Below are 26,396 nucleotides of genomic sequence, written 5' to 3' on the forward strand. Positions count from 1 at the left end.
CAATGCATATGGAGGGCAGGGGGCAGGGATCTCAGTCCTACCACCCCAAGGAACAGAATTCTCCCAATTACCTGGATGAGCTTGAAAGCGAGTTCTTCCCAAAGCCCAGGCAGCTGGTGCATTGGTGTTGGTCTGTTGGGATCTTTAAGCAGGGAATCCAGCTGAGCATGCGCCTTGATTTCTTGACTTATAAAAATCACGAGATAATAAATTTTCATTGTTTTGTGCTGCTTAAAACCAACCAACCAACAAACATGGAAAAGAAGAAACTGTTCAACTATTTTTGTTTGTTTGTTTCTTCAACTATTCTTTCAAATTAGATTGAATTCATGAAATCATCTCCAAGGGATCATTCTACTTGTCACAAGCTTTTGTTGGTTGAAAGTTGAGTTTATCATTTTCTTTTCTCCTTCCCCAGGAACCTATTCTGATCCACAGAGAAGAAATCACCTACAATTTGGAAAACATAAGCCAGCAGTCATCATAGTTGAGAGGCCATTTTTCCCACATATCACTGTATACTGAACTTTAGATCTTTTCAGATGTCTTAGAATATTTGTCTATAGGCTCATTTTGCATGTTTCTGTTTATGCTGAGTCTCTCCACCTTTCTCTGCTTTCCTTCAAGTGTTAGTTAGGTCAGGCTGCTGTAAGAAAATATCACAGCCTGGGTGGCTTAAACAGCCAACATTTACTTCTCACAGTTCTGGAGGCTGGGAAGTCCAAGTTCAAGGTAAGGTCCTGGTTGGTTTGGTTCTTAGTAAGAGCTTTCTTCCTGTCTCGCAGACAGCCACCTTACTGCTGTCTCTTACTGTCTCTTTTCTGTTAAATTATTTTCTCTTTCCACATATCAAATATCATTGCTTCATCAATTCAAGTGTGCTTTTCAAAGCCATCCTGACCAGAAGACTCAAGATTCATAATTGCAAGTACACTCCACAACATTCCAAACACTTGAAATACACTTTCAAAGCTGGACGCTGAGTGTGTTTCAAGTTGCATCAAGTGAAAAATAGGATTTGTAATTTCTCCAATCAAAGCTGTAAACACGTTCTCAGAACAAATACAACTCAATTTTTCTTTATTTGTGTAACTTAATGGCATTCTTAACATTTCTACACTTTAGGAAACACCTGATGCAGTGTCTGGCATATAGTTTTTGAACAGCAACAAAAAATGGGTGCATGCTTTTGTTCCCTTGAATAACAGGTAAGAGAGTCCTAGTGACCATAACTGTTTCTCCACATTCCCTGGACTAATGACTTAGCAAATACCGAAAGAGCAGTTTCAATGGGTTCATCAAGTACTGCACTAACAGTAGGCCCCGTATCATATAGGAATGCAAGTCTGAAACAAGTGGAAACAGTTATCATTAATGGCATCATCATAGAGCTGCCAGAAACACCATCCCAAAGCGAAGCGTATGCCAAATGCCTTGATTTAAAAATATGGTGACTAATTACTGACCCAAACAACAAAATCTGCCTTGGAAACAAAATTCCCAAAGAGAGATTCATTTAACATCAAATCTCATTTAAATGACCTCTAATAGAAATAGCAGAGAAAACAGTAATTTACATATATTAAGGTAGCTGTTGAGGCCTGCAAAAATTGTAAACATCCCTACTAGTTACCATTACAAAAGCATTCATTACCCCTGTCTCTTATCTGGATGATGCCTCTTTGAAAGGAATTTCTGGCTGCTGGTTCTAGAAACATGATGTGGCAAAAATAAGCCCAAATGCTGCAAGGAAATGCGATGAGTGGACGTTTTCCTCCTTAAGGAAGTTGACTTGCGAATTTCCGAAAAAAAGGGAATTGAATGCTTTTTCTAACTTCTTAAAGAAAACCAGCGCTCGCCTAGCACAGTATGTTTACATGCAGGCTTTGACACATTACCAAACTTTTGAGTTTAACTGGCACGACCTTAGAAAACACTCCTCGGACAGCACGTAAGGGTTTAGCAAATATTTATTTCTTTAGCATCTAAGTTGAACTAAATAGAAATTGTACATAACGGTACAGGCAAAGGATGCAGTGCTGAGTGGCAGATCCATATGATAGAGAGACGCACTGTCAACGGTCTTTGGACCTTACCACTAGATGGTAAGTCTCAAGGCTTATAATCGGTGACAAGAAGTAAGAAAGCACATGCTGTTTTGGACCCGGGCAAATAAAAGGGAGCCAGAGAGGCAAGAACCGCACCCCCCCCCATATAGTTCTCTAGCTTATAACTAAGCCATTTAAACACAAACAGAACACATCCAATTGTAACGAAAGCCAAAGTATAACGCTCTCTTCCCAAGAAAAAATAAACATACCAGCTTAAATAACACACTACAATCAAAACAGTGCTCATGGAAAGTCTATTATTTATAACTGAGTCAAAGGCAACAGTTGTTGGCCTGAAAAATGAGCACTGCTCTTGAAATAAGTAACTTGGATGCGATACTCTGTTGTAAGAACAAGAACACGGGCTCCTTACTGTCGGCATCGCTGCGGCACTTTCTCCTGGAAGCTCAAATATCTACCCAATCCCAAGTGGTTTTCTTAATGTATCTGGCAGGCTAAAGACACTCATTTTTAAGGACAACAGTTGCTGTGTTTGTTTCATGCTTAACAACAACACTCAGAATTATTATTGTATTTTACAAATTTTACAAATGTTCAGAGTCGCTCTGAAGATTTACAAAGACCTACACCCTATAGCAAATATTAAACACTCCATAAAAACATCCTAAGTGTGTAACTAATTTGGGGAAAGAAAAAAACTCTAAAGCATATACAGAACTGCTGTTTACTAAACAGGCAAAGACTTTCTGTTCCCTTTTTTTTTTCCTAGAGCTCTTCTTAGTGTTGCTTTCCACTTTAATCCCTGTTTCTCCAAGTTAATAGCTTTGCACTGAAATATTCAGCAATAAACACAAAGAAAAAAATAGCAATGTAGAATGTTAGACATGAAGAGACCTTACGATTCCTGAAGCAAAACCTCTTCAAGGCTAGCAAGGTGACGTCCTTGCTAACAAATCTACATCTCTAGCTCAGGAGGGGGGATGAAAACTGAAAGAGGAAACGTACACCGTTTTATATCAAGGCTCATTCTATTCCCAGGACCTCTTCCTTCACAGAGGACAAACAGAGCGGGGGTCTGAAGAAGCAGGAGACTGATCCTATACGGAGGTGCCTCTTTGATTCTAGGATGGGTGTTATGGTTCTTTCTCAGCTTAATATTTGTTCCTAGAGGGCACGATTTCTCTTCCCCAGGTCTATCTATGACTGGGGAAAATGTGGTGGATCAGGGCAGACTCTTAATTCCTCCCTGTCTTGAAGGTAGCTAAGCTTGTGTCCTTCCTGAGTTCGAGAAAAAGAAGATAAATCTGGTCAATCCATTTGTGATTTTCTAAGCCCGGACATTTCTCAAAGGAGATCCTGAATTTGAATTCTGACAGAACAAAAGATGGGGAATATGTTTGGTAGTATGTTTCAGATTCTCAAGGACAGAGCAACATAGGTTTTTTGTTGGTTTGTCTTTTGAAGGGACAATGCAGTTTATCTTAAAGAACGTCGTGATGTGTGTGCGCATGTGCATTGCACCTGCACGCATGTTTGAGGGAAGGGGGAGAGAATGAGCAAATGGGAAAAAGTGTTCATATATATATATATATTTGAAAATTTAGTGCTCTCTCTAAATTGTGGACTTTTATCAGGCTTCTCTCAAATTAGCATTTTAAAAATCTCCCCCTCTTACTAGTCATCTCAGTTTACTTGAACAGCTTCAAGGTATCTTTAATTCCTAAGGCTTATATCATAGAAAAGTTATTCTCCTCGGTCTTATCTCTTCAGTTAGACAATATTTGAGTTCACAATTGACATCACTGTTATCATTGTTATCAACTGCTTGTGTATGTTATCAGGATTAAAATGGCAACAACGTATGTGCTATCTGCCTTACTTAAAAAAAATCTGAATACAAGAGAAAAATCTCACTTTCCCTCTTCTTGTTTAATGGCAGAATATTTTCAAGAAATTGTGCTTTATTGACTTATCTGTTCGCTATGAGTGTTTCAGACATAAGCTTTGCTAAAGACCCTGTGATCCGTGGTTATGGTTCTATTTCTCCACACTGGGCAGGATTTTACTGATATATATGCTGTTTTCAGTTAATATTGGTGGGCAGCAATGACCTCCAGTGGATTCATGGGCAAACAGCAACTGGGTTTTACAGAGAACGTTAATTTTCAAAATACTTCTACCCTTTAGACCTTTTGGAGCTTGGTGGCTAACAATGAACTTTTAAACTTTTTAAAAACATTTACGTATTTCTTAATTTTCAAATGAAATTGCAAGCCATTTTAAGTTATCAACACCTGAACTTTCTGAATTATATACCCTATAAGCCAATTTTGAAAACTGAAATATTTAAAGTTAACATTTAAATAACTATTCATAATTGTTTTCATGTGTAAAATTCACTTGCTTTTAGTTTTTATTTACATGAAAAGTATCAACAAAACTTCATATTTTAGAAAGGTAATTGCTAAATAAAACGGAGAAGGAAAGACTTCAAGAAATAAGTGTTCTCAAAAATAAAAACTTTTGATGCTATTTAGAAAGGGAAAAGTGCTCTAGACACGATAGTTAAGTGAACTCATGAAACATACTTCTTATTTAACATAAAATGGGAAAATTTGACATCTGAGAGCAAACTGCTTTAACATTTTTAAAATTATAAACGAATGTTCCTGGAGTATCTTTTATATGTCAGGGAAGAAATTAATTTAAGTTTTAATAGAGCTTGGGTGCTGTAATATCTTCATTTTTGGCTTGTGAGGTAATAAATTATTCATAAACACATTATCTCCATCTTAAAGCATGACATAAGCGTTAAGACATTTTTAAGGTTTTTTTTTCTGAAAATGGACAAGATGTATTAACAGAAACTGTTCAAATCTTTACTAGACAATCTTTGTAAAAAGAGAAAAAGGAGAATATACTTTTTGTACCACAAGAGGGCAGCAAAAACTTTTTCAGTTAGACTTCTAACTACATCTTTTTTGGTTGTTTTTTTTTTTTTAATAAGTTACCTTAACTTCATTCTTTATTCAGTGGAGTGAAATTGAAAGGACGTGTTTTCATCATGAAACATAACTATAGTGAACGGGGTTGAATGAATGTTTTATGAAGGGCATGAGCCTCAAGGTGACCACAGTTTTTCTTTCATGGTTTACAATTACAACACACCTGCTTCATAAAACACAGAGCTTAGACACTAACATGAGAATTCTTGGAACGCAAAGACAGTTCATATGAGAACATTAAAGTATTTGATGTTCTGTATATTTTACATTGTGGCGGAAGGGTAGAATTCGGAAAGATTAAAATATATATTTAATTTTTTTCCATGCTTATTAGAATCTCTGCTTTTTCATCAATACTCCAATAATCCTAAGTTTTCCAAGGGTAAGAAATAATTTTGCCAAGGAAAAGCAGCCAAGTATTCAAAACTACAGCTATGGTCACTTTTTGGTAAATATAGTCGGAAGCCACTGAGGAATATACTTGTTTAGAAAATTAGTTAATTTTATGAGATTTTTAACCAGTCAGATGAGTAGGTAGAATAATTTATCGTAATACCTTCACAGTCATTTCTGTGTTACAGAACTCTTTTAAGCAGTACAAAGAAGTTAAATGGCTTCTCTTCATTGTTGTTGTTATTTGTTTTCAGTTCCAAACAGAAATTCTCCAGAAGCCAGTAGACCGTTTCGCCCCATCAGGAGTCCAGTGTGTGCCTGGGCAGGCGGTAGTGCTCCGCTTTGGGACGCAGCTTCTTTTCCTGTGGGTTGGCATATTTCCACTTGGAAGGCGACATTTTGAGCTTTTTCCTCTTCTTATCTGTGCACCAGACCTTTTCACAGTATTCCTCCACCCTCTGGAAGTTGCTATAACCAATCAGCTGCAAGAATTCCTTGTACCAGGGTTTTGCCCCGTGTGGGACACTGCTCTGGGCAGGACAGGGCATCTTGTGAGGCCCGTCCTCTTCAAAGTCTTTGTGAAACATTTCCTCCACTCTCTCCTCTTCCACCACCTCCAGGGTAATTTTACGGACGGTATGGACAAAACCGTGCTCTACTGTCTGGCAAAAATAGGTCCCAGCATCCGTTTTGCGTACCCTGAGGAAGAGTAAACCGAGGTCCATCTTAACCACTCTGTCATCCATCTTCACCTGCAAGAACAAGAAAATGAATGGCACTGGAGCATGATTCAGGAGAGGACACCAACCTAGAAACCCTCTCACCATCTGTCTTGATTCTTTTTAAATTTTTGTTATCCCATGATGAAATCCCGAGAGTCACAGCTGCGTCTGAGAGCAAGCAAGCGAGAAGGATGGATTAAATCAGGTGGGTGTATGCTGAACTTACTTGCATTTGAGATCACCTCATATTGATGATTTTAGGGTCATTTCACATCAATATTGTTAAGAGCAGAGTGAGAGGTTTCTCCCTAATGATTTCAATTAATCATTAGAAAAAACCATCTAGTTCAGTATAGCACTCAAAATTAGAGCGAAGTGAAGATCTGTCAAGTTTAACTTTTTCTTAGCAGTCAGCACAGATGCCATTTCTCACACTGTTAGTTCAGGGGTTCTTACTCCTTCCAGATCACAAAGACCAGTGTCTCTGTAAGGACCCCTGTTGAGAGATCTGGGATACCTTCACACTCTCTTTCCTTATGAAGAAAGAAAAAAAATTCACCCATTCATTAATGAAGTGAGCATTCCTTCTATTTCTACAAGGCTTTCTACTTAACAGAGAATTAAAAATAAGCCAGAAAAAAGACATAATCTGCTCTGAAGAATCTCACGCTCCAGTAAATATTGATTGCACATAACTTCAGGGCTCAAATATCTTTTTATGTCTGTGACATAATAAATTATGCACATGACTTCTATAAATAAATACAACTGAAGGTAGGAAGAGCACAGTAAGGCTTTTGAAAAATACAGCTCATATGAGAAACAGTCTATGATTTGACATGAGACAAAGCTAGATTCAGACATGGGCACCACTCTCTACTAATTGTGCGAGCTACGGCATTTACGTATATTCTCTGCCTTAGGTTTCTTCGTAAAAATGGAGCTAAGCCTACTGTCACTTGAACGACTGTTGTGAAATTTAAATAGAATAACCTAAGTGAGACCACTCTCCATAGTGCTACCAGTACTTACCTCCTCTCCCTTTCCTATATATAGTCCCCCAGCCAGAAACAAACCGGGAGGTGTTTTCAGGTGGCCTAGCATCATACCATGGTGGTATGAAGCTGATTCCCACTATACTGGCTAACTTGGCCCTTAAGAATACAAAACGAAAACAATATTCACCTTTGCCCATATAAAAGGGGCAGACTAACTACCACAACCACTCTGGCAGTAAAGGCCATTGAGACAAGCATGTTTTGGTCCCAGGGGCAGGTCCTGGGCAGGCCAGCTGCGTTCGGCTCTCCTGAGCCTGCATCAGATCCGGCGTGTCTGAAGTTACAGAGTGCACTACACACGAGTGTATATAATTGTATAATTTGTGAATCATGTGACAAAATAGCATTGGTGGTGTGGTCAGAGACTGCATCTCACATAGGCACGTTAAGATAAATTCTGAGGCTCTCAGAGTGTTTTTTTGTTTTGTTTTGTTTTGTTTTGCCAGCCATATAAGCTAAAGTAATTATTCAGCCACTCCAGAGTGACATAGTTGGATGAAGGGGCTCCATAAATCCTTGACAGGGGCTTCCCTTGACTTGGCAGGACCATGTCCAAGTAGGCAGAATGCTAGAGCCATGAACTCAAGAAGTTCTGTCGTGAGAAAGCGGGAAGAGCAGTCCACCAGAACCATCATCGCTACATCAAACAACCGCTTATCTGTTGACAGGTTTTGCTGAAGAGGTATCGTGGACACCTGCCACAGGCAGCAACTCAAATGACTTGGCGCCCCTGTTCATGCTCACCACTACTTTCCCCACAAGTTTATCACATGCCTTGAATGATTCTGACTCTGAGGCTCAACCTGCGTTGTTTTTAAACTTGTGGCTGCATGTGACATAGAGGGATCCACCTTCTTAAACATTTTTTTTCTTTCCCTGTCTGGTACACGCCATTTTACTGTCCCGGTTCTCTCCTTGGTTCCCTCTTGGTCTCTTCTGTAGATTTCTCCTTCCCTCTAGGGCACAATCCTCCATCCTTCCTTGATCTCATGTTTTATTTGCATTCATTTGGTAACTCATCTATTTCCTCATTTCAGTGAGCTTCCCTAAGACAGTGTGTCTTACACAGAGATCATCCACTGTTTTGAGTTTCCTGTTAATTACAGAACACTGACCGAAACTTACATGATCATTATTTACAACCCAGTATCTCTCCTTGCAAACTGCACTGCCCGCTCTACTAACTTCCTTATTCCTGACAATTACATTATTATTCTTCTAGTCCCTCTATCCTCATGTGTTGGTCTACTTCTTTCTCATTATTATGCCCTCGTATCTACTACATCACACATTCCCATCAACATTTCTTCTGTGGCGATGGTGGGAAACATTCATTCCATTTCACTCTTTTCCCACAGCGCTGGATTCTCATACTTTGTGACTGATTCTTCGACCTTGCCTCATGGTAGACTCCTCCCAAATCTTCCTTCTTTCTCTGTCTGCCATTATGCTCAGCTTGATTCTGTTTCATGACCCAAGGTGTTGTACCTGTCTGGAGGGACTTCCCTACTGCCGGTTCCATATTGGAAAAGGCTGAATTAAAACGGGTCTTTCTCACACCCCTGTAAGAGTGTCCTCCTTCCCTTATTACCATATCATGTCACCTGTTAACCTTTGTCAACTGAGCATGCAACATTACCTGCGAAAAATTACAATTCCTTCAAATAATTTTCTTTTGACTGATACCTTTCCCCCTTTCTTTCAACAAACAGGTACTATTTTACCCTGCTTTTAATTTCATTCCTTTTGTCATGCTCCTTACCCAGATTCTATTGCTTGCCCAAGCAGGTAAGAGTTGTTCAGTTAACCAGATCCTGCCTTTCTAAATCCATATCCCCAGAGAGCTTACTATAGTGCTTCTCATAGGGCTGGTGGAATAGGTACATTTCTGGATGGAGATCAATGAGTATTCTGTAAAGACTTCTTCGATTACTGTGTTTAATTTTCATGATAATCATGTAAGTTAATAAACTATATTTGGGATCATGGGGAAGATCAACTTCATCGTTAGTATTGGTGTTTATCATAGACTCTGAACCATTTTCAAAGCTTTAACGGTTTCCAGCTGCTGTGAACAAAGATGAATGTAATATGTTAATGATACGTTCCAGCTAAATGAAAACCAAACAACATCCCTACGCAGTAATGTACATAAAAAGTTTTGAAGTCACTTGTATAAAGTGTCAGGGGATTGAGTCAGCACAAAGTGCTGCAGGCAGATGTTTTAGACACACCTATGTGGTAGCCTGTGTCCTATGTTCTGTTCATGGAGACGCCTGTTTCAGTGAAAAAAATCATCACATTAAAGATTTAAAGGATGCATACACTTGTTTGTATCCTATTTGTAAATTTATTTTGTTTCCATATTCAAATAAAAGTTACAGGCAAAAAGAATGCATTCCTTGTTTCATTCTTGTGAATATTTAATAAACATTTTAATACAAGTCATGCTGGCAGCCCAAGACAATGTCTTAGTTTCAAGGGCAGATGGTGGGGACAAGCTGTGCAAATACCAGAGTCAAGCCTTCCTTTTCATAACTCCTCCTGTTCTGGGTCCCTTGTATTGCCACTTTCTCACTTGCATGGCTTATTCCGGTCTTATTCTTCCTTTCTGTTAGTGAAATCCTTCCTATGGTCCACCAATCCATTTTTTTTTAAATTTCTTGCCAAGCTTACACTTTCACTCCTTAATGAATACTTCCTTTTCAGCCCTAAAGATCTCTTCTTTCTTTTTATAACTCAATGGCATTCACATTTGTAGCACCCAAGCTGGTATTTATGTTCCTTGTCAAGTAATTTTGCCATGCAAGTTTCATCTCTTTAACCACAAGTTTCATAAGAGCAAAGGCCTATCTTTTAACTATACTGAGTCTTCCATAACGATTGAAGTAGTGCTCAGAACCTAAATGAAAATGAGACCAGATGTACAAGGATGCAAGGCAATGGGGTACCCCAATAAAGGTATGTCCACAGAAGTGCTTCACTTCTATGTCAATCCAGTAATGCTTTGGACAGGGAGGAAGCAAGCATGATTTCAGGAGCAGTAAGTAACTGCTCAAAGGGCTATGCTGCACAGATACAGAGGAAAAGCACTTCTAGGACACTGTCTTCACCTGGAAGGAATCTGCATACAAACAGCCTCACTGAATATGGTCCTTGGTTTATTCCCTACTATCCTTCCCAGGAGAGGGCAAATATAAAAATATGAAAGTCATCTAGCATAGTTTCTGGCATATACCAACCAGTTTATGAAAGTGTTTAAAAATAGAACAAAAAGCAAAAATGAAAATAAAGACAAATCCTTCGCCACTGGCTTAGGAGTGCTTCTTTCTTTTTCTGAGCAGGTATTTCTTTCAAAATCAGAAACCCACTTTGAGAAACACTGCATTGTGTGTATATAAAGTCCAGCCGAGTTCAAAGATATGGAGGTGTGATAATTACAATGGGAACTGTCCTGCATCAATTATTTGCATGTTAGAGATAGTGCCGGTCTCAAAATGTAGGTTTCCTCCCCGGCTACAGTGAGTTAGAAATTTTAGTAATAAAAGACGTTTTAACTCCAAAATCTGGATGGCCGTACACTATGTACGTTAAATCACCTCAAAGGTACTATGTATGTTAAAACACTACATAAATGTATCTTCTGTAGCCTATGAATACCTAAAAATAAAAGTGACTTAGAAATTTGTATTTGAAGTCCTTCCATGATTTAATCTTTCCACTTTAGTCCAAATGGGCACCTTCAACAGCAAATCTTGATTACACAATTGTTTTCATCAGCTGTGCTTTCTCTACGTCTGCAGACCCGATTTCCTTGGTCAAGAAGATGATACATAATACATCACTTTATCAAATATTCTTACAGGCAATCTACAAAAATACAGCATTTCTTACTGAAAATGGTTTTAATATTCTGAGTTATAGAGATTGATTCAGTATGTTTTGTAATGTCAAGTAAAAAAAAAAAAAGTAATTGAACAAAGAACCCAGCACATCTGGAAGCTGGTCAGGAAGAAGCAGTGATTTCCATGTGTATCAACCATATGGGTCCACGCTTTTCATAGGAAAAGGAAAGACGTAGGCCTTGAACTCGTTTCTTTCAGAATACATTTAACGCTGAAATTAATTTTAGTCAAGAAATAAAGACCTACAATTTATATATTTGTTAATCTGGCCTACCCTCAATACAAAAAAAAAAAATCAGGTGACTTACAGAAAATATATAACAGCATAAAAATAAAAATCTTTTTTATAAAAGCACTTTTTAATGTGAACCTGCTTTATGATCGAGATGATTGCCCGACTGGAACAAGGTGAATTACTTAATAAATAGCTCATTTAGGGAAACCTATCACATATAGAGAAGAATTAAAGTTGCATATATACTTCAGATTAACTAAAGATCCAAATGTGGAAAGCCTTTTTCTAATATGAGAAGAAAGTTATCATAAATAAGAACCCAAAACCGTACCGTGAAAAAATATTATATTAAGAAACATCAACTGTATCAAAGAGGAAATGTGGAACATTTACATTCAAGAACAAACTAATATATAGAAGATGCAAAGAACTCTTGAAAGTCAAGAAAAAGAAAAAAAATAAAAGAAAAATAGGGGAAAAAACATATCAATAGGCAAATCAGAGAAGGAGAAACGCAAATGTCTAATAAGTATGCAAGTTAATGTTCAATCTTACTAGCAATTTTAGAAATACAAGTAAACAAGATGCCACCTTCTACCAGTAAGACAGGCAAAAATTAGAAAATACCCAAAACTGGTGAGGGTATGGGAAAATGGGAACCCACATAAATCACTGTGAGAACACAGATGATGCCCGAATTCTGGAAAGTGAGCTAACAAAATGGTAGAAATGAAGGATGTCGCAAGATAAGAATGCAGAGATTTGCACTCAGATCTGTAAGAGGCTGTTTGAAGAGATGATCATTAAAGATGTGGTAGTGGGAATTAATGATACTTTTGGTCCACTCTTGAGGGGGATGGATCAATTAAGAGCAACGAACGCATGCTATGGGAGGTTAAATTGCAGTGAGGAACAACGAAATAGAGACACAAACAGCCACAGTGATAAACCATAAAAACACTGTCGAGTTATAAAGAAAAGCAGAATAAGATCTAGAACCCAACAGATTTATTTTTACAGCTCATGCATACTCAAAATGTTATTTACTTGTTCAATAAAGTACAAATGATGTAGTATTGGACTTACTCCAACCATTACAGTGCATGCATATGGGGAAGCAAAGATGAAAATGTAGAAAGGTGGCCCAGGAAAAATGAAGTCAAACAAGAAAGGAGATTTGTGTGAACCCATTAATACAATGTGCCGTGAACTAAGTAATATGCTTATAATGATTATCTTGGTTTGGCAACCAATAAACTAAGTCTGTAAGATCCGTTCAAGTTCTAGTACACCAGAATCATATGATTTTAGAAACAATGCTGCAAAATACACAAACAGCAGTGTAAGGGTAATGTTTTATTAAAAATTTCCATAGGGAAGAATACCAGGATAATAAGGATGAAGGGAAAATAAGAGGAGGGGGTGAAAGAAAGATGATGTTTGAACACAAAAGTGCACACCATAAGGCATGGAACAACTACCAGAGTTGGAGTACAAAGTCAACACTAAATTACCTGGTGACTGAAGGAAAGAGAAAGGATGCTAAATTCTCAGGCCCAAATGACTCTAAAGTATATTTTTAAAGTTATTCCTTATCATAGGGAATATAGTCAATGATACTGTAATAGCCTTGTCTGGTGACAGACAGCAGCTACACTTGTGGTGAGCACAGCATAGTGTCTCCAGAAGCTGAATCACTAATGTTGGACGCCTGAAAATAATGTAACATGGTGTGTCGACTATACTAAAAAAAAAAAAAAAAAAAAAATTATTATTAAAAAATAAAGTTACTCCTTATGACAAGTACATTTTTCCCTGGCACTGAGGCCTGAGGAAAAAAAAAATCTCTTCTGTGTTTTCATAAAATGAGATATAGGCATCCAAACAATAGCACTACACTAAATACATTTTCTTAAGGTCACATCTCAAGGTCAAGACAAGATGCCCAAGTACAGTTCAATATGAGCTACTCTATAGGACTAACACAATGCGGTATGGATATACAGTTCTATGTGGATACATCTTCATGCCGAAGTACATTTTTTATTATCTACAAGACTGTAGGAAGTATAATTTATCCTGGAATAAGGGGAATTAAAGAGTGAAGGGAATTCGTACTTTTGATAATGTCTGACACCGGGCGTGCGGAGTTACCATGTTACTTTGTTTAATCAGATGCCCAGCGTCAGAGTGATCTCAGTGGGATAAAACACAGGTCTGTCTCTGATTCCACAGATCTGGGAATGTATGTTTAATTTTCAAAGATGTTCAGTATTCTCTTGGAAAATTAACCAAAAAGGAGTTCTAGCTAAACCACAAGATCCACTTCTATCCTTACGGCCAAAACGTTGCTCTGTATTTTCCACTTACAGGAAGTGTGAAGGAAAAAAATGAAATTAATGGGATATACTGCTAATTATTCTAGAACTAAAATATGGGGCAAATGGCACTATAAACATATGTTGTCAAGGCTGAAAATGTAAAGTATGAGTACCTACTATAAAGAATTGTTAGCTTAGAAAAGATGAGTGGGGTTTTTTTTAGACTGAAATAGAAACATCAGAACTACTAAGCAGATGTTTCAAATGAGGTAGAGTTCATGCACTTTATGTTATGACAACAAGAAAAACAAATAATATTCATGTGGACAAACCTCATGCTTTCAGTACATGTGTATAAAGACCATATCGTAAACTTATGGCTGTCATTGATCCCTTAGGCTTCCTGTCATGGGTAAGCATTGAGAAAGTCAAGAAAATACGGGTCATCTAGCAAACAACATGGTAGAATAAGGATGAGATTTTACTTCATAACTCTCCTAGTTTTGATGACATAATAAATCTGCAACATTCGGAGATGTAACTTATATACATACACCTTTTTCCTTCTGTTTTTACAAAAGAAGCTGTCTCCATAATGCATTGAATCATCAATAAAATTGTGTTTTACTTAAAGCTGTATAAATTCTACATGGATGCAATGAACTCTGAGTTACCTGGAAGGAACTGCTGATTGATAAGTTAACCATGCTTCTTAGATTTCTCAACAGTATTTAAATGACTTTGATGAATTCATCCTACTTAGTAGGTGGTCTGAGAGCAGAGTTGAAAAGTGACAACTTTTGGCATCCAGTTAAAAAATTCAGAGAGTGGGGTGAAATTGAAGTCTTGGAGTTTTGATGTCATCTTATATTCTCTCTCAGATTTTCCATAATAAACATGCACATTGTGCATTATTTAAGCAGTCTGTACAATGCATACAATCGGCTATTTTATTTTATTTTATTTATTTATTTATTTTTTAAAGATTTTATTTATTTATTTGAGAGAGAGAGAATGAGAGATAGAGAGCACGAGAGGGAGGAGGGTGAGGAGAAGCAGACTCTCTGCCAAGCAGGGAGCCCGATGTGGGACTCGATCCCAGGACTCCGGGACCATGACCTGAGCCGAAGGCAGTCGCCCAACCAACTGAGCCACCCAGGCGCCCACAATCGGCTATTTTAAAGTGAGATATTTTATTTTTAAGACACACAAGCACACACAAAAATATTTTCCCTTAAATAAAGAATCCACAATGGAAAGTTCAATGAGGATCAAGGGGAAAATGAAACTTTCATGCTTACCAAAGGATAAAGTGTGATGCTGGTCTTATGGACCAGCAACTTACTTGCCTGCCTTAAATCAGTTTGGAGAATATTTTATGTGTTTTGGGATTGCCCCCCAATTTCTACACTGGGGATTTGTGTATGTTAATTCAACTCCTTCCTGGAACTCAACCTTGTTTACAGTATCTTTGGGATACACATTGGTTTTATCAGTAAAGGACTAAAGTCCAAAAGAACACATTCCAAGAAACTATTCATATTGCTTGGTTTTACTGAAAACTCATTCCAATGAAATTATAGTGCTCAGCACAAAGTGAGGGCTTGGTTATTCATGAAATTTTTTTTCTCCAAAATACAGAGACATTTTTCACAATAATACTCATTTAATAAAGCTTCACTGTATCTTAAATTGAAGGCCAACAAACTTCCTGTCAAGAGCCATACAGTAAAGGTTTTTGGGCTTTGCAGGTCATATGGTCACTCTTATGAGGCTACTCAACTTTGTGGTTCTAGGATGGAAACATCCATAGATGCTAGGTAAACAAATGGGTGTGGCAGTTTTCAAATAAAATTTTATTTACAAAAGAGATGGAGGGCCAGGTTTGCCTTTAGACTGTAGTTTGCCAACTTCTGCTTTAAGTCATTGTCAGGTTCAAAGAAATACTCTATTTTCAGATTAAAATCATGTACTCCAAACTTACAACATTCAAAATGAGTATTATAATTTAGGGATAATTATAATTACAATTAAGGTAAAAAGTTATTTACTAATCTGAGTAGCTCGAAGAAGCTATGGTTTTCTTTACTGTGATAACTGAGAAGTACATACAGTGAATAAACATTTAAATCTAAGCCGTAAATACATATGTAAATTTTCCCTCATTTACTTAAGTTTTAAAATGTAGTCCTTGTGCATTTTGGAGAAATGGAAATGCACAGAGAAATACTTCAATTGTCCAACCAAGTGTCCTAACAAGTATGAATTCCTTTCCTTTGGAATGTTACTCAAGATTAAACTTTTGCAATTATTTTGGAAGCTTATAAATTCAAGTACATGGAACTGAGAATTCATAAACTAGGGTGTATCACTTTAGGTGATTTAGTTATGTTTATAACAGTTTTGTCCTCTGTAATCACAAAAATATAATTTATATATCCTTATATAGATGAGGAAAATTTGAACTGGTATTCCAAATTTAAATATTTATAGATAAGGAATTTAGAACAGCTAAACTTGGATTTTGTGGATGAAATTATCTTCTTCATCCACATTCATAAAATATTTTCTTTTTTCCCAATTCAGAGAATGAGGGGTTTTTCTCTTCCTTCTTGAAACTCATCCCTTAACTTTTGTCCACAATTAGGTTCTCTTTCATAAGCTCTTTATCTTGTTTCATTAATTAGCTGCACATTCTCCTCCTGATGGCTTCTGCCCTTCTACCTATAAACGTGACCAAGTCACCTTTCTTCGTAACTCAAAAAAACCCGCAAGTTTTCTCTACTCTTGTCTCCCTCTGTTGACCTCTCTCTTTCTCATTCAAACCTTTAGGTAAAATGCACTACACTAGCTGTTTCTAATTCCCCACAGCCTCCTTCATCACCTAACCTATTGCTAGAGGGCTCCTCTCCTAGCTTAACCACTCCACTGAGCACATTCTCAGGGGACACTGGGTACTTACTTTCTGAAAATTTCAAAGGGTTTATGACTTTATCCTTAACCAGTTCCTCTTCCCTGAGATCAATTATTTCACACTCCCCTGATTCCATGATGTCTACTTACTTAAGTTACACTACTCTGAAGGTACTTACCAGTGTCATACTTGGCATCAGTACTTAACCTCATCTCTGTGATGCACATAGTACTACTAAGTACTTCAGAAAACCATTGTAGGTTTTAAATAAGTTACTACACATCAAGCACTTAGAATCACACAGGGCCCCTAGTAGGCCTTAAATGAATGAGAACTATAATTATTATCTGTTTTGCTGTTTTCACCTTATCTTTTAGAATTTGTCTTCTGATTTTTCCTTAGGTGGGGTTTCCCCTTTGCTTCTAGGCTTGGTTCACACTGCTTATTTACTCATTCTCCAAGGTAAATTATGGCAGTTGGAGGCACCATGACATTGTGACCAAGGGCCTATAACTGAAGCCAGCATGTGTAGTCTTGAATTCAGACTGATTTCATAGGCTATGTGATAGTGTGCAAGTAACTCAATCTCTTTGGGCTTTGGTTTCTTTATCTATTAAGTGGGGGCAATAATAGTATCTACTTCATAAGGCTGTTGTGAGGATTAAGAGTATTAATATACTTAAAATTGTTAGGACAGTGCCTGGCACACAGTAAGTGATATTTAAGTACTGACTGCTGCTATACTATTCTTACGTTTATTACCTCCATCAGTTTAATTACTACCTCTTTGCTGATGTCTCTCACGTATCTCTTGCCATTCCAGGTCTTTCTTTTGAATTTTATATTCCCAAACATATATTTACCAAAGGAAAGCTCCATCTACAGGAGACCCCAGTTCAACACAGACAAAAATGAACTCAACATTTTTCTCCTACACCTTCTGCTCCTCCCTGTAGATCATGTTACTGCACCATCAATTACACAAATACCCAAACCAAGAACATGTGAACCGTTTTGATTGCTTCTCTTTTATCTCAAAAATCAAATGCATTCCATGTTATCTCATAAAAATGAAAACTGTTTTCTCCCCTTCTACTACCATTGTTTAGTTCCAGTCAAAAATCTTCCACTTGACTACTGAAATACCCTCCTAAATAGTCTTCTTGACACCTGCTTATCCTCAAAGCCTATATGCAAGTTTCTAGAGTAATGTGTCTAAAGAGTTGTCTAAGGTGTTCTCATTGGCTTATAAATAAAGTGAAGTGGTCCCTTGATCTATCTACTTATTTTTGCATCCTTATTTCCCGCCACGGATCTACACATACCACGTTGTTTCTCATCCCCACACATGTGCTTATCCCATTCTCCCTGGTAGTTAACTTCCACTCATCCCTTAAGACCTGGCTCACATGTCACCTGTGCCTTGAATCTTTTCCCGATTGTCCATCATGCAACCTCCATACCCAACCTTTTGGTGGACACTTTTCTTGAAGTTTCAGCATACCTTTAATGAACAGAATATATTATAATTATCTGTGTACATTCTTGTTTTCACTGTAAGACTTTAGGCTTCTAACGGGCTAAGGCTATGATTTATTCATGACCTATTAATGTACGCTCTGAGTATTTATTATGTTCAAAATACTAATTGCAGACACTTAAAGAGAGACAAGACCAGAAGGTTGAAAAAGTATTCCACCTGAGAAGTTAAACAGCCTTCAGGATTCTCAATAAGAACAGAGAGCACATGCAAGTCACATTGCTGTTATGTGTATGAGGCAGTCACGTGTATACCACTTGACCTTGAAGGTAAAGGGCACATACAGAGTTAATGTTGTATCAGCGAACATAAAGATTTATGTCCCTATCACCTCAATGATCACCTGCTTCTGCCTTTCTCCCCACTTCCACATTTTATATTCTTAATAGAACCTTTTAAAACCAAATTTTGATCACGTCATGGCTCTGCTGGAAACTACACAATGGCTATCCATTTAACGCAGAGCAAACACCAAAGCCCTTTATAAGGGCCTACAAAACCCTGCACAGGCAGGGCCTTTCCCTCACTCTTTGACCCATAGTTTACTAGTCTCCCTACTGCTCATTCCCTTCTAGCCACACTGCCCTTCACTCAAAGGCTCCTTGAATATATCAGGTGCAGTCCCAACTCCCATTCAGGTGCACTTGAATATATCAGGGCCTTTACATCTACTGTTCCCACTATCCAGAAAGTTCTCCAACACTAGCATATGGCCTACTACCTCAGTTCTTTCAAGTCCTTTTCAAATGTCACTGAGTTGGTGACCCTCTTAGTTTAAGACTTTCCACGAACACCCCTTTAAAACTGCAACCTCTCCCTGCAGGTAATCTCTCTTGCACTTTTCTTCTCATCATCATTTGATACATTAAATATGGTTCTTATATTTAGTTGTACTACTGTTTTCATCAACACCATCATCTTCCTCTGTTCTCTACAATACAGGTTCTATGAAAACAGGGCATATCGGATGCTCAATAGGTAAGTTGCAAAAGAATGAAGCATTAGTTTGGTTAAAAACCCGAGAAAACGAGGTAGAGTGCTCTTGGTTTTCTATTACATAGGCTCAAGTGAGAGAGAACATTTAATTTGATACAGAACCCTTCTTCTACCAACAGACATAAAATAAAGCCTGAAAGAGAAACTGAGAATGGAAACACACTGCATACCTTGTATAATAAGGATTCATGGTATCACTGCTTAGAGTGGGAACTGTTCCAATTACTGGTGGTTCTTAACATCTAAACATGAGGACTACTGTTCTTGCCCCCATGGCTGCAATAGCATGCTTCACCGAAGTTTGATGAGAAAAATATAGGTAAGAATCAAGCAGATATCAGGACCATTTTTCAGAAGTCAAATTACAGAACTTTGGCTGTAAATTGTCTTCCATTTGCTACATGTCCCAAAGCATCTGAAACTGTATTTAGGGTTCTGATTTCAGAAGGCTGTGTGGTTTAGTAAAGAGAACCCACAGATACGTGGATGTGAGTCAACTTTACTAGCTGTCAGTAACCAGGGAAGTGATTAAACATTCTGTGTCTCAATTATGTCACTTGTAAATCATGTTTTAGAATAAAATGGTATATTCTATTAAATGCACAGAGCAAATTCCTCTTGGTACTTAGACGCTGAATACGTGGGAAGCAGCTCAGCTTTGGAGTCAGGAATATCTGAGTTCAAACCCTGGGTCCGTCACGGATGTTGTTTGTTACCTATACCTCTCTCAGTTTTCGTTTCCACATTTGTAGGAAGAGGTCCATGACCTCAAATGCGCATTTGTGAGACATAAGAGCAGTAAGGTAAGCACCTACCTACTACTGCAGCTTCTGTGTGTGGTAGAGGCACAGTGAAGAACAGCCTCACCTGTAAAGTGTCCTCTATTAAAATCCTTTCCCTCAGGATATCACAAGAACTGATGCACATCCTAACTAAGGTCACTGAGCCAAGGGAAAAATATTCCCATAAGAATTACCTGCAAAACAGGCTTTCGATAAATATTTATGGAATTAGTAAAATGTACAGAGATGTGGTTCACATGTGGTATTTAAGAAAGCAGGAGACCATAAAGTGCCCATTCGAGAGAAGAGCAGTAATCCAGTTTAGAAACTGGATAACTGGGGCGCCTGGGTGGCTCAGTTGTTAAGCGTCTGCCTTCGGCTCAGGTCATGATCTCAAGGTCCTGGGATCAAGCCCCGCATCAGGCTCCCTGCCCAGCAGGAAGCCTGCTTCTCCGTCTCCCACTCCCCCTGCTTGTGTTCCCTCTCTTGCTGTGTCTGTCAAATAAATAAAACCTTAAAAAAAAAAAAAAGAGAAAGAAACTGGATAACTGAATGTTGAGATGTTTTCTAGCAATTCAGCTACGTATCATTTCAAAAGCTTTATTTGAGCAAAATTTTATTCACCTGAATATATGGTTTCCAGAGAGGTGAGTTTGGATTTGCAGGCCAAAGTCCCAGACCCAAAAATGTGGTGTGTGTGTCTCACAATCAAAACTTTTTTTACAAAGGCTATGGTCTGACTTCAAATTAATGACTTACAGCTTGAAGTGTCTGTGATGAACCTTGCTGGCTACTGTCAAGGGTACTCTAAAAGCATTTACATATGAGGTAAGAAATGGAGTGGATGAATTTCAAGATCTTATACAATGGTCAAGATATGATAACAAAATAATTCTGTCCATAGTAACTATAATAAAATGGTCTTTTAACAAAATGGTCTTAAAGAAAAAAACCTCTAAAAGCTCCATAAAAGACTCTAAAAGAACTTTAAAACAAACTCTAAAAGGACAATCAAAGTCATTCTGCTCCGTGCATTCAGCAAACACATCACCTTTTTATGAAGTCAGCAATTTTGTGTTTTGTTCTAGAACTGTGAATACACTGTTGTGTCTATAGAAACCAAGGATTCAATGATGATGACACCTAATGCATGGAGTAAATTCAAAATTTCAAGTATCAGTAAATCTATCAGTCATGGAAATTTGAAAAACAGAAACTAAAATTTGGGGAAAGGAGAAGCAGATTATATCCACAATAGGAGAAAGAAGCTTATAATTGAACATTGATGGATGCAGCCTGTCAAAATGATTTGGTAGAGATTTCCAAATGAGGCAGATTATAGTGACTTCCAAATTAGAAACAGAACACACTGAGGGAAGAAAGCCACTGATGAAAGAATGACTTCTCTGTCTTCTGAAGCCGTTCACCGAAAGGAGCTACAGAATATTCCCAGGCCCTCTCCTGCCAAGTGGATTATGACGGAATTTAAAAATCAGTTTCACATCAGATTTGTCAAATGGAAAATACCGTAGTGCTAAATCAACAATGTACTTTAGTGCAATATGCTGTAACATTTTAGAACACATGTTTATTCTTATGATGTCATGAAAATTCAGAAGAATTTTCCTGTCTGTGATTGCCTTTCTAGAGTGCCTTTGTTGAGTGCCTTCCTCTCTAATAACTATTCCAGGAACATGGGATTTACAAATTTAATCCTCTCCCAGAATGTACTGTATGATTTTGGACCAAAAATACGTTGCATTTTTAGTTAAACAACAGACTAGGAAAAATAGGCATAAAAAGTCAGTGTGCTCTACGTTTGGGTTCTACAGTTGATGGCTACACTGATTCCTTCTCTACCCACTGTGTCCCTATTAGCTCGTCCCTGGGTCCTATGGCAGGTGTCTAATATTTCTTTCCCTTATTCAATCTGCTACCTTCTTTTTACCAAGAAACATTTTGCTAGCAGTCACCAAGATCTATTTCCCTTTATTTAACCAAATTTCATTCTTTCTATTTTTATAATTCAACTTTTGTGAAAATTGAGTTCAAAGCCCACATTAGCATCCCTAACGTTTTACCTGCCTTTACTAAGTGCTTCATGCCCTTGACACTGGCCAATATGCAACCAGATCCCTAGACTCTCATAAAAAGATTATCCAGTAACTGCCTCCAGACTATCCCTTATGTGTGCTTTAAATGCTCCCTATTCTTCCATCTATAAAAGCAGCACAACTGATTCCTCTCTCATTATTTAGATGATAATAGAAATATAATCTCCACCACTAAACCTACTCAAAAGGACAAACTGATGCCTTTCTTTTGTTCCCAGTGGGCACTAATGGAACCCCTGTGGCAATGTTTCATATATGACTCAACTGCTTTATCAAACAATTGGTTTAATGTTGTTGCTGTTGTTTTAATTCTATTATCCCTATGTCTAAGATATACGTGTTAATGTTGTTTAAATTTGTTATTTTTCTAGAACACTGCCTTGGGTGATACAATTTAAGATGATCATTTTGACAACAAGGTACTAAAATCATGAAGCTAAGAGTACCTACTGAATAAAAGTCCAATTTTCAGAATCCAAGTTTATACATACACACATACATGCACATATAATTTATTTATATGTGTATATATGTATTTTGTATTTAATATATGTATTTATATGTCTTTACATGTATATTTATACACATAAAAATTTTATATATGCACATAGGTTTTTATAGCATATATAAATTATATATACACAGCAATCTATGTGTATATTAAAACTTTTTATAAGTATATACATCACACATAATAAATAAATCCACTTTTTAGCACAATATGTATAGCACAATAGACTGAATCATTTTTTTTTCATGACAATGATTCCCATTAGTTTTTTTTGTATTTATTTATTTATTATTTTTTTATGATGTTATGTTAGGCACCATACAGTACATCATTAGTTTTTTTTAATTTTTTTATTGCTATGTTAATCACCATACATTACATCATTAGTTTTGGATGTAGTGTTCCATGATTCATCGTTTGTGCATACCACCCAGTGCTCCACGCAGAACGTGCCCTCTTTAACACTCATCACCAGGCTAACCCATACCCCCCACCCACCTCCCCTCTCCATCGTCTCTCATGGTTCGTCTCCCCCTCCGACTTACTCCCCTTCATTCTTCCCCTCCTGCTATTTTCTTCTTCTTCTTTTTTTTTAACATATACTGCATTATTTGTTTCAGAAGTACATATCTGTGATTCAACAGTCTTGCACAATTCACAGTGCTCACCATAGCACATACCCTTCCCAATGTCTATCACCCAGCCACCCCATCCCTCCCACCCCCCATAGACTGATTCATTTTTAAATACCAAATAAGTCATCATCTATTTACTATCACACACCATAAGCAAGACATCACGGCGTGAATGTGCAGCTATGAATTACCTCCTCTTTTCTTGTGTCACGTCCTTTCTGTACAAACCAGATAACTTTTGCTTGCAAAGATCGTGGGGTACATTCCAGCAAAGTACTGTTGTTCTCTATGCCATACGCCAGTCGCTCTTCAGTCTTATCCAAAGCATCCCCTATAATATAAATACTAAAATTAACTTTAAGACTTTGATTTTATCAGTAAATAATATTTTTTAAAAGATTTTATTTTTTTATCTATCTATCTATCTATCTATCTATCTATCTATCTATCTATCTATATCTATCTATCAGAAAAAGAGCACAAGCAGGGGGAACCACAGGCAGAGGGAGAAGCAGGCTCCCGCGGAGCAGGGAGCCCGATGCTGGTCTCGATCCCAGGACCCTGGGATCATGACCTGAGCCAAAGGCAGACACCCAGCTGACTGAGCCACTCTGGCGTTCCAGTAAATAATATTTTAAAGAGATTCTTCATTTAGATTCCTACAGCAAAGTGAATAGCTTTCAGGACTTACTACTAATTTCTATGCAAGGTCATTTAAAGGAGATATTTAGGGACAGTGGCGTACCAAAATCTAGGCTTTAAAAAGTACTGCAGGCTATGGAGAGGACCAGAAAGAGGTAAACGGGAGTGTGGGTCCAAAGAGCAGGAGAGTCAGGACAGTAAGAAGGTGCATCAGTGTTAAATGCATGGAAAATCAGTGATGATATCCACTGACAGAGCAGGCAAGAGAAGGTGAACATCAAATATTCTAGTAAAATGTAAGACAAAAATCCATGGTTACAAACAAAAGCAGAAAGCAGAAATCAAGGTGATATGGTGCTACATAAACACAAGTGTGAGTGAGATCTTGTCAAGGGACTGCACTTATCCAAATATTGGGCTCCTACAGTAAGAAAAGGGTACAAAACTGAACTACAGACTTCTGATCCAGAGCTTCCTGATTATAATCTTTATCTTGGCCCAGGGAGGCTCTCACTGGACTTGAACTCAAATTTGCATACAGGCTAAACCACTTAACTGCAGTGAGGAATAAAAGCAAGTGGACAGGGCATCTGGATAGCTCAGTTGGTTAAGCTGCTACCTTCGGCTCAGGTCATGATCCCAGGGTCCTGGGATCGAGCCCCGCATGGGGCTCCCTGCTCAGCAGGGAGCCTGCTTCTCCTCTTCCTCTGCTGTTCCCCCTGCTTGTGCTCTCTCGCTCTCTCACTGTTTCTCAAATAAATAAAATCTTAAAAAAAAAAAAAAAAAAACAAGTGGATGTGTTCGTTGTTGTTTTAACCAATATCAAATTCAGTAACTAGAACCTGGGAATTTTTTCCTTGTGCCTGAGTCCTCCTCACTTTCAAAACCGATGCCTAAATTTTCCTAGATTAAGATCCTGCCTTCCTCTAGCCAATGTTGTCCAAGCCTTATGTCCTGCACCAAATGCTCACTCAGCCTTGGGTCTAGTGAACAGATGCTATGCAACTCTGGATTGTATATAAGCACTCCTCGTCTCCCAGTCACGACGCTTCATCTCCCTGGTACCTCCTTGTGAAACTGGGGACACCAATCACAGCCAGTTCCAACCACCAACACGATGTGAAGAGTCAGGACCATGGTTTTCTGTGTCGTGTGACTTCTTACATTTGCTGAAGCAGAAATTTCCTCTCATCCTTTACCCATCAGACCACTCACTACCTTTCCTCAGAAACTCCCATCTGCTCCATCAGCCTGAGCTCTCGGCTTCCCTACTCTTGTGGAAGACAAAGTTTTTCACTTTATTCTACCCCAAAGCTTAGTAGGTGACTTAATACAAGTTTGATCACCCTTGATAAGATTACCATGGGTAGCATAAAATGGTGAAGATATTCCTGGGGCTGAGACGGAGAGAGAGGTCCTACAAATCACCGTGGCATCTCGTTCTAAGATCCTCCTGTTTTGAGGTCTAATAGTAAGGTTTTCGTAGTGGCATATAGAATTAATTTTCCTAATTAATTAAAAATTATACGTCCCATATAATTAAAATTTTCGGTGTTTAAAATCCACAAAATTTTAGCTACGTGGAAAAAAAAATCAGTAACATTGTTGTAGTATATATCAATCACAAAGGAAACAAGAAGTCTTTTAAGAAGTCTGCAGTTTATCTTCACTGTACACCCCGAGTAACCCATAGCAATTGATTTTCTCTGGATTACCGACAAACTGCTGTCCAAAGCATTGCTGAGCGGCGTTTCCGTGCCGAACATCTTGTCTGCGGAATCGCCTGAAAGAAAGTAGATGCATTTAGGAGATGTTCAGATTTCAATTTTCCAGACTTTAAAATGCAGCCAACTGCATTAAGGACTCAAGTAGTATTCTGCTACTGAAAAAAATTGATCTGTCATACAAAACAAGGATAAAATTCAAGTTTCATAGTTTCTATTTCCACTATTATTCAATGGATAAGAACTATATAAAACTCTTCTTTAAGCGTTCACATAAGTTTGAATTCTGGATCCTGAAATAATTTAAGAAAGCTCTCTTAACATTTTGTTTAGTAATCTAGTGCAACAAGAATTCTTCTGTTTCAAATGGATGTTTGGGGTGGTAAAGGAGGTACGCAGGAAAGAGAGTGGGATTCGAGTCAGACTATTTATTTAAATAAAAATTATACAACTCCTATATAGAATAAGGTGCATGCAAAAAAGGTAAAGGCACTTGTATCCAAATATTTTGTTCTATAGCCATCCTAGTCACATAGCACAAACAGAGCTGGCAATAAAGAGAGAAACTAATAATGTATTCAACTTACTCTTTTATTCAGATATTATATGTAGATATTATATACCTCTATTCAATGTGATTGTGTGTAATACATACTTAACTGGCTGTATGGCAAGATTGGCTATTAGACTGAGAATCACTTCTAGTGTATTTTTATATTTTACAGATTGTTTAGATATATAATTGAAAAATAACAACGTTCTTTATCCATGGGAAAAAAATTCTATAGTACAGATCTTGTTTTAAATTCATAAGCATCTTTCCGAGG

General features: G+C 37.7%; 1 protein-coding gene across 1 annotated transcript in view; it reads right to left on the reverse strand.

Moving 5' to 3' along the window:
- Positions 1 to 1,960: 1,960 nt before the first annotated feature.
- SEMA3E (semaphorin 3E) overlaps positions 1,961 to 26,396 on the reverse strand; it is a 242,219-nt gene continuing 217,783 nt past the window's right edge. Inside the window, 3 exon segments of the mRNA XM_035723379.1 lie at positions 1,961 to 6,222; positions 23,395 to 23,534; positions 25,561 to 25,628. Of these exon segments, the coding sequence (XP_035579272.1) occupies positions 5,770 to 6,222; positions 23,395 to 23,534; positions 25,561 to 25,628 (661 nt within the window). The 3' untranslated portion in view covers positions 1,961 to 5,769.

This window comes from Zalophus californianus, chromosome 12, assembly GCF_009762305.2.
Source record: "Zalophus californianus isolate mZalCal1 chromosome 12, mZalCal1.pri.v2, whole genome shotgun sequence".
In the NCBI taxonomy this organism is placed as follows: Eukaryota; Metazoa; Chordata; class Mammalia; order Carnivora; family Otariidae; genus Zalophus; species Zalophus californianus.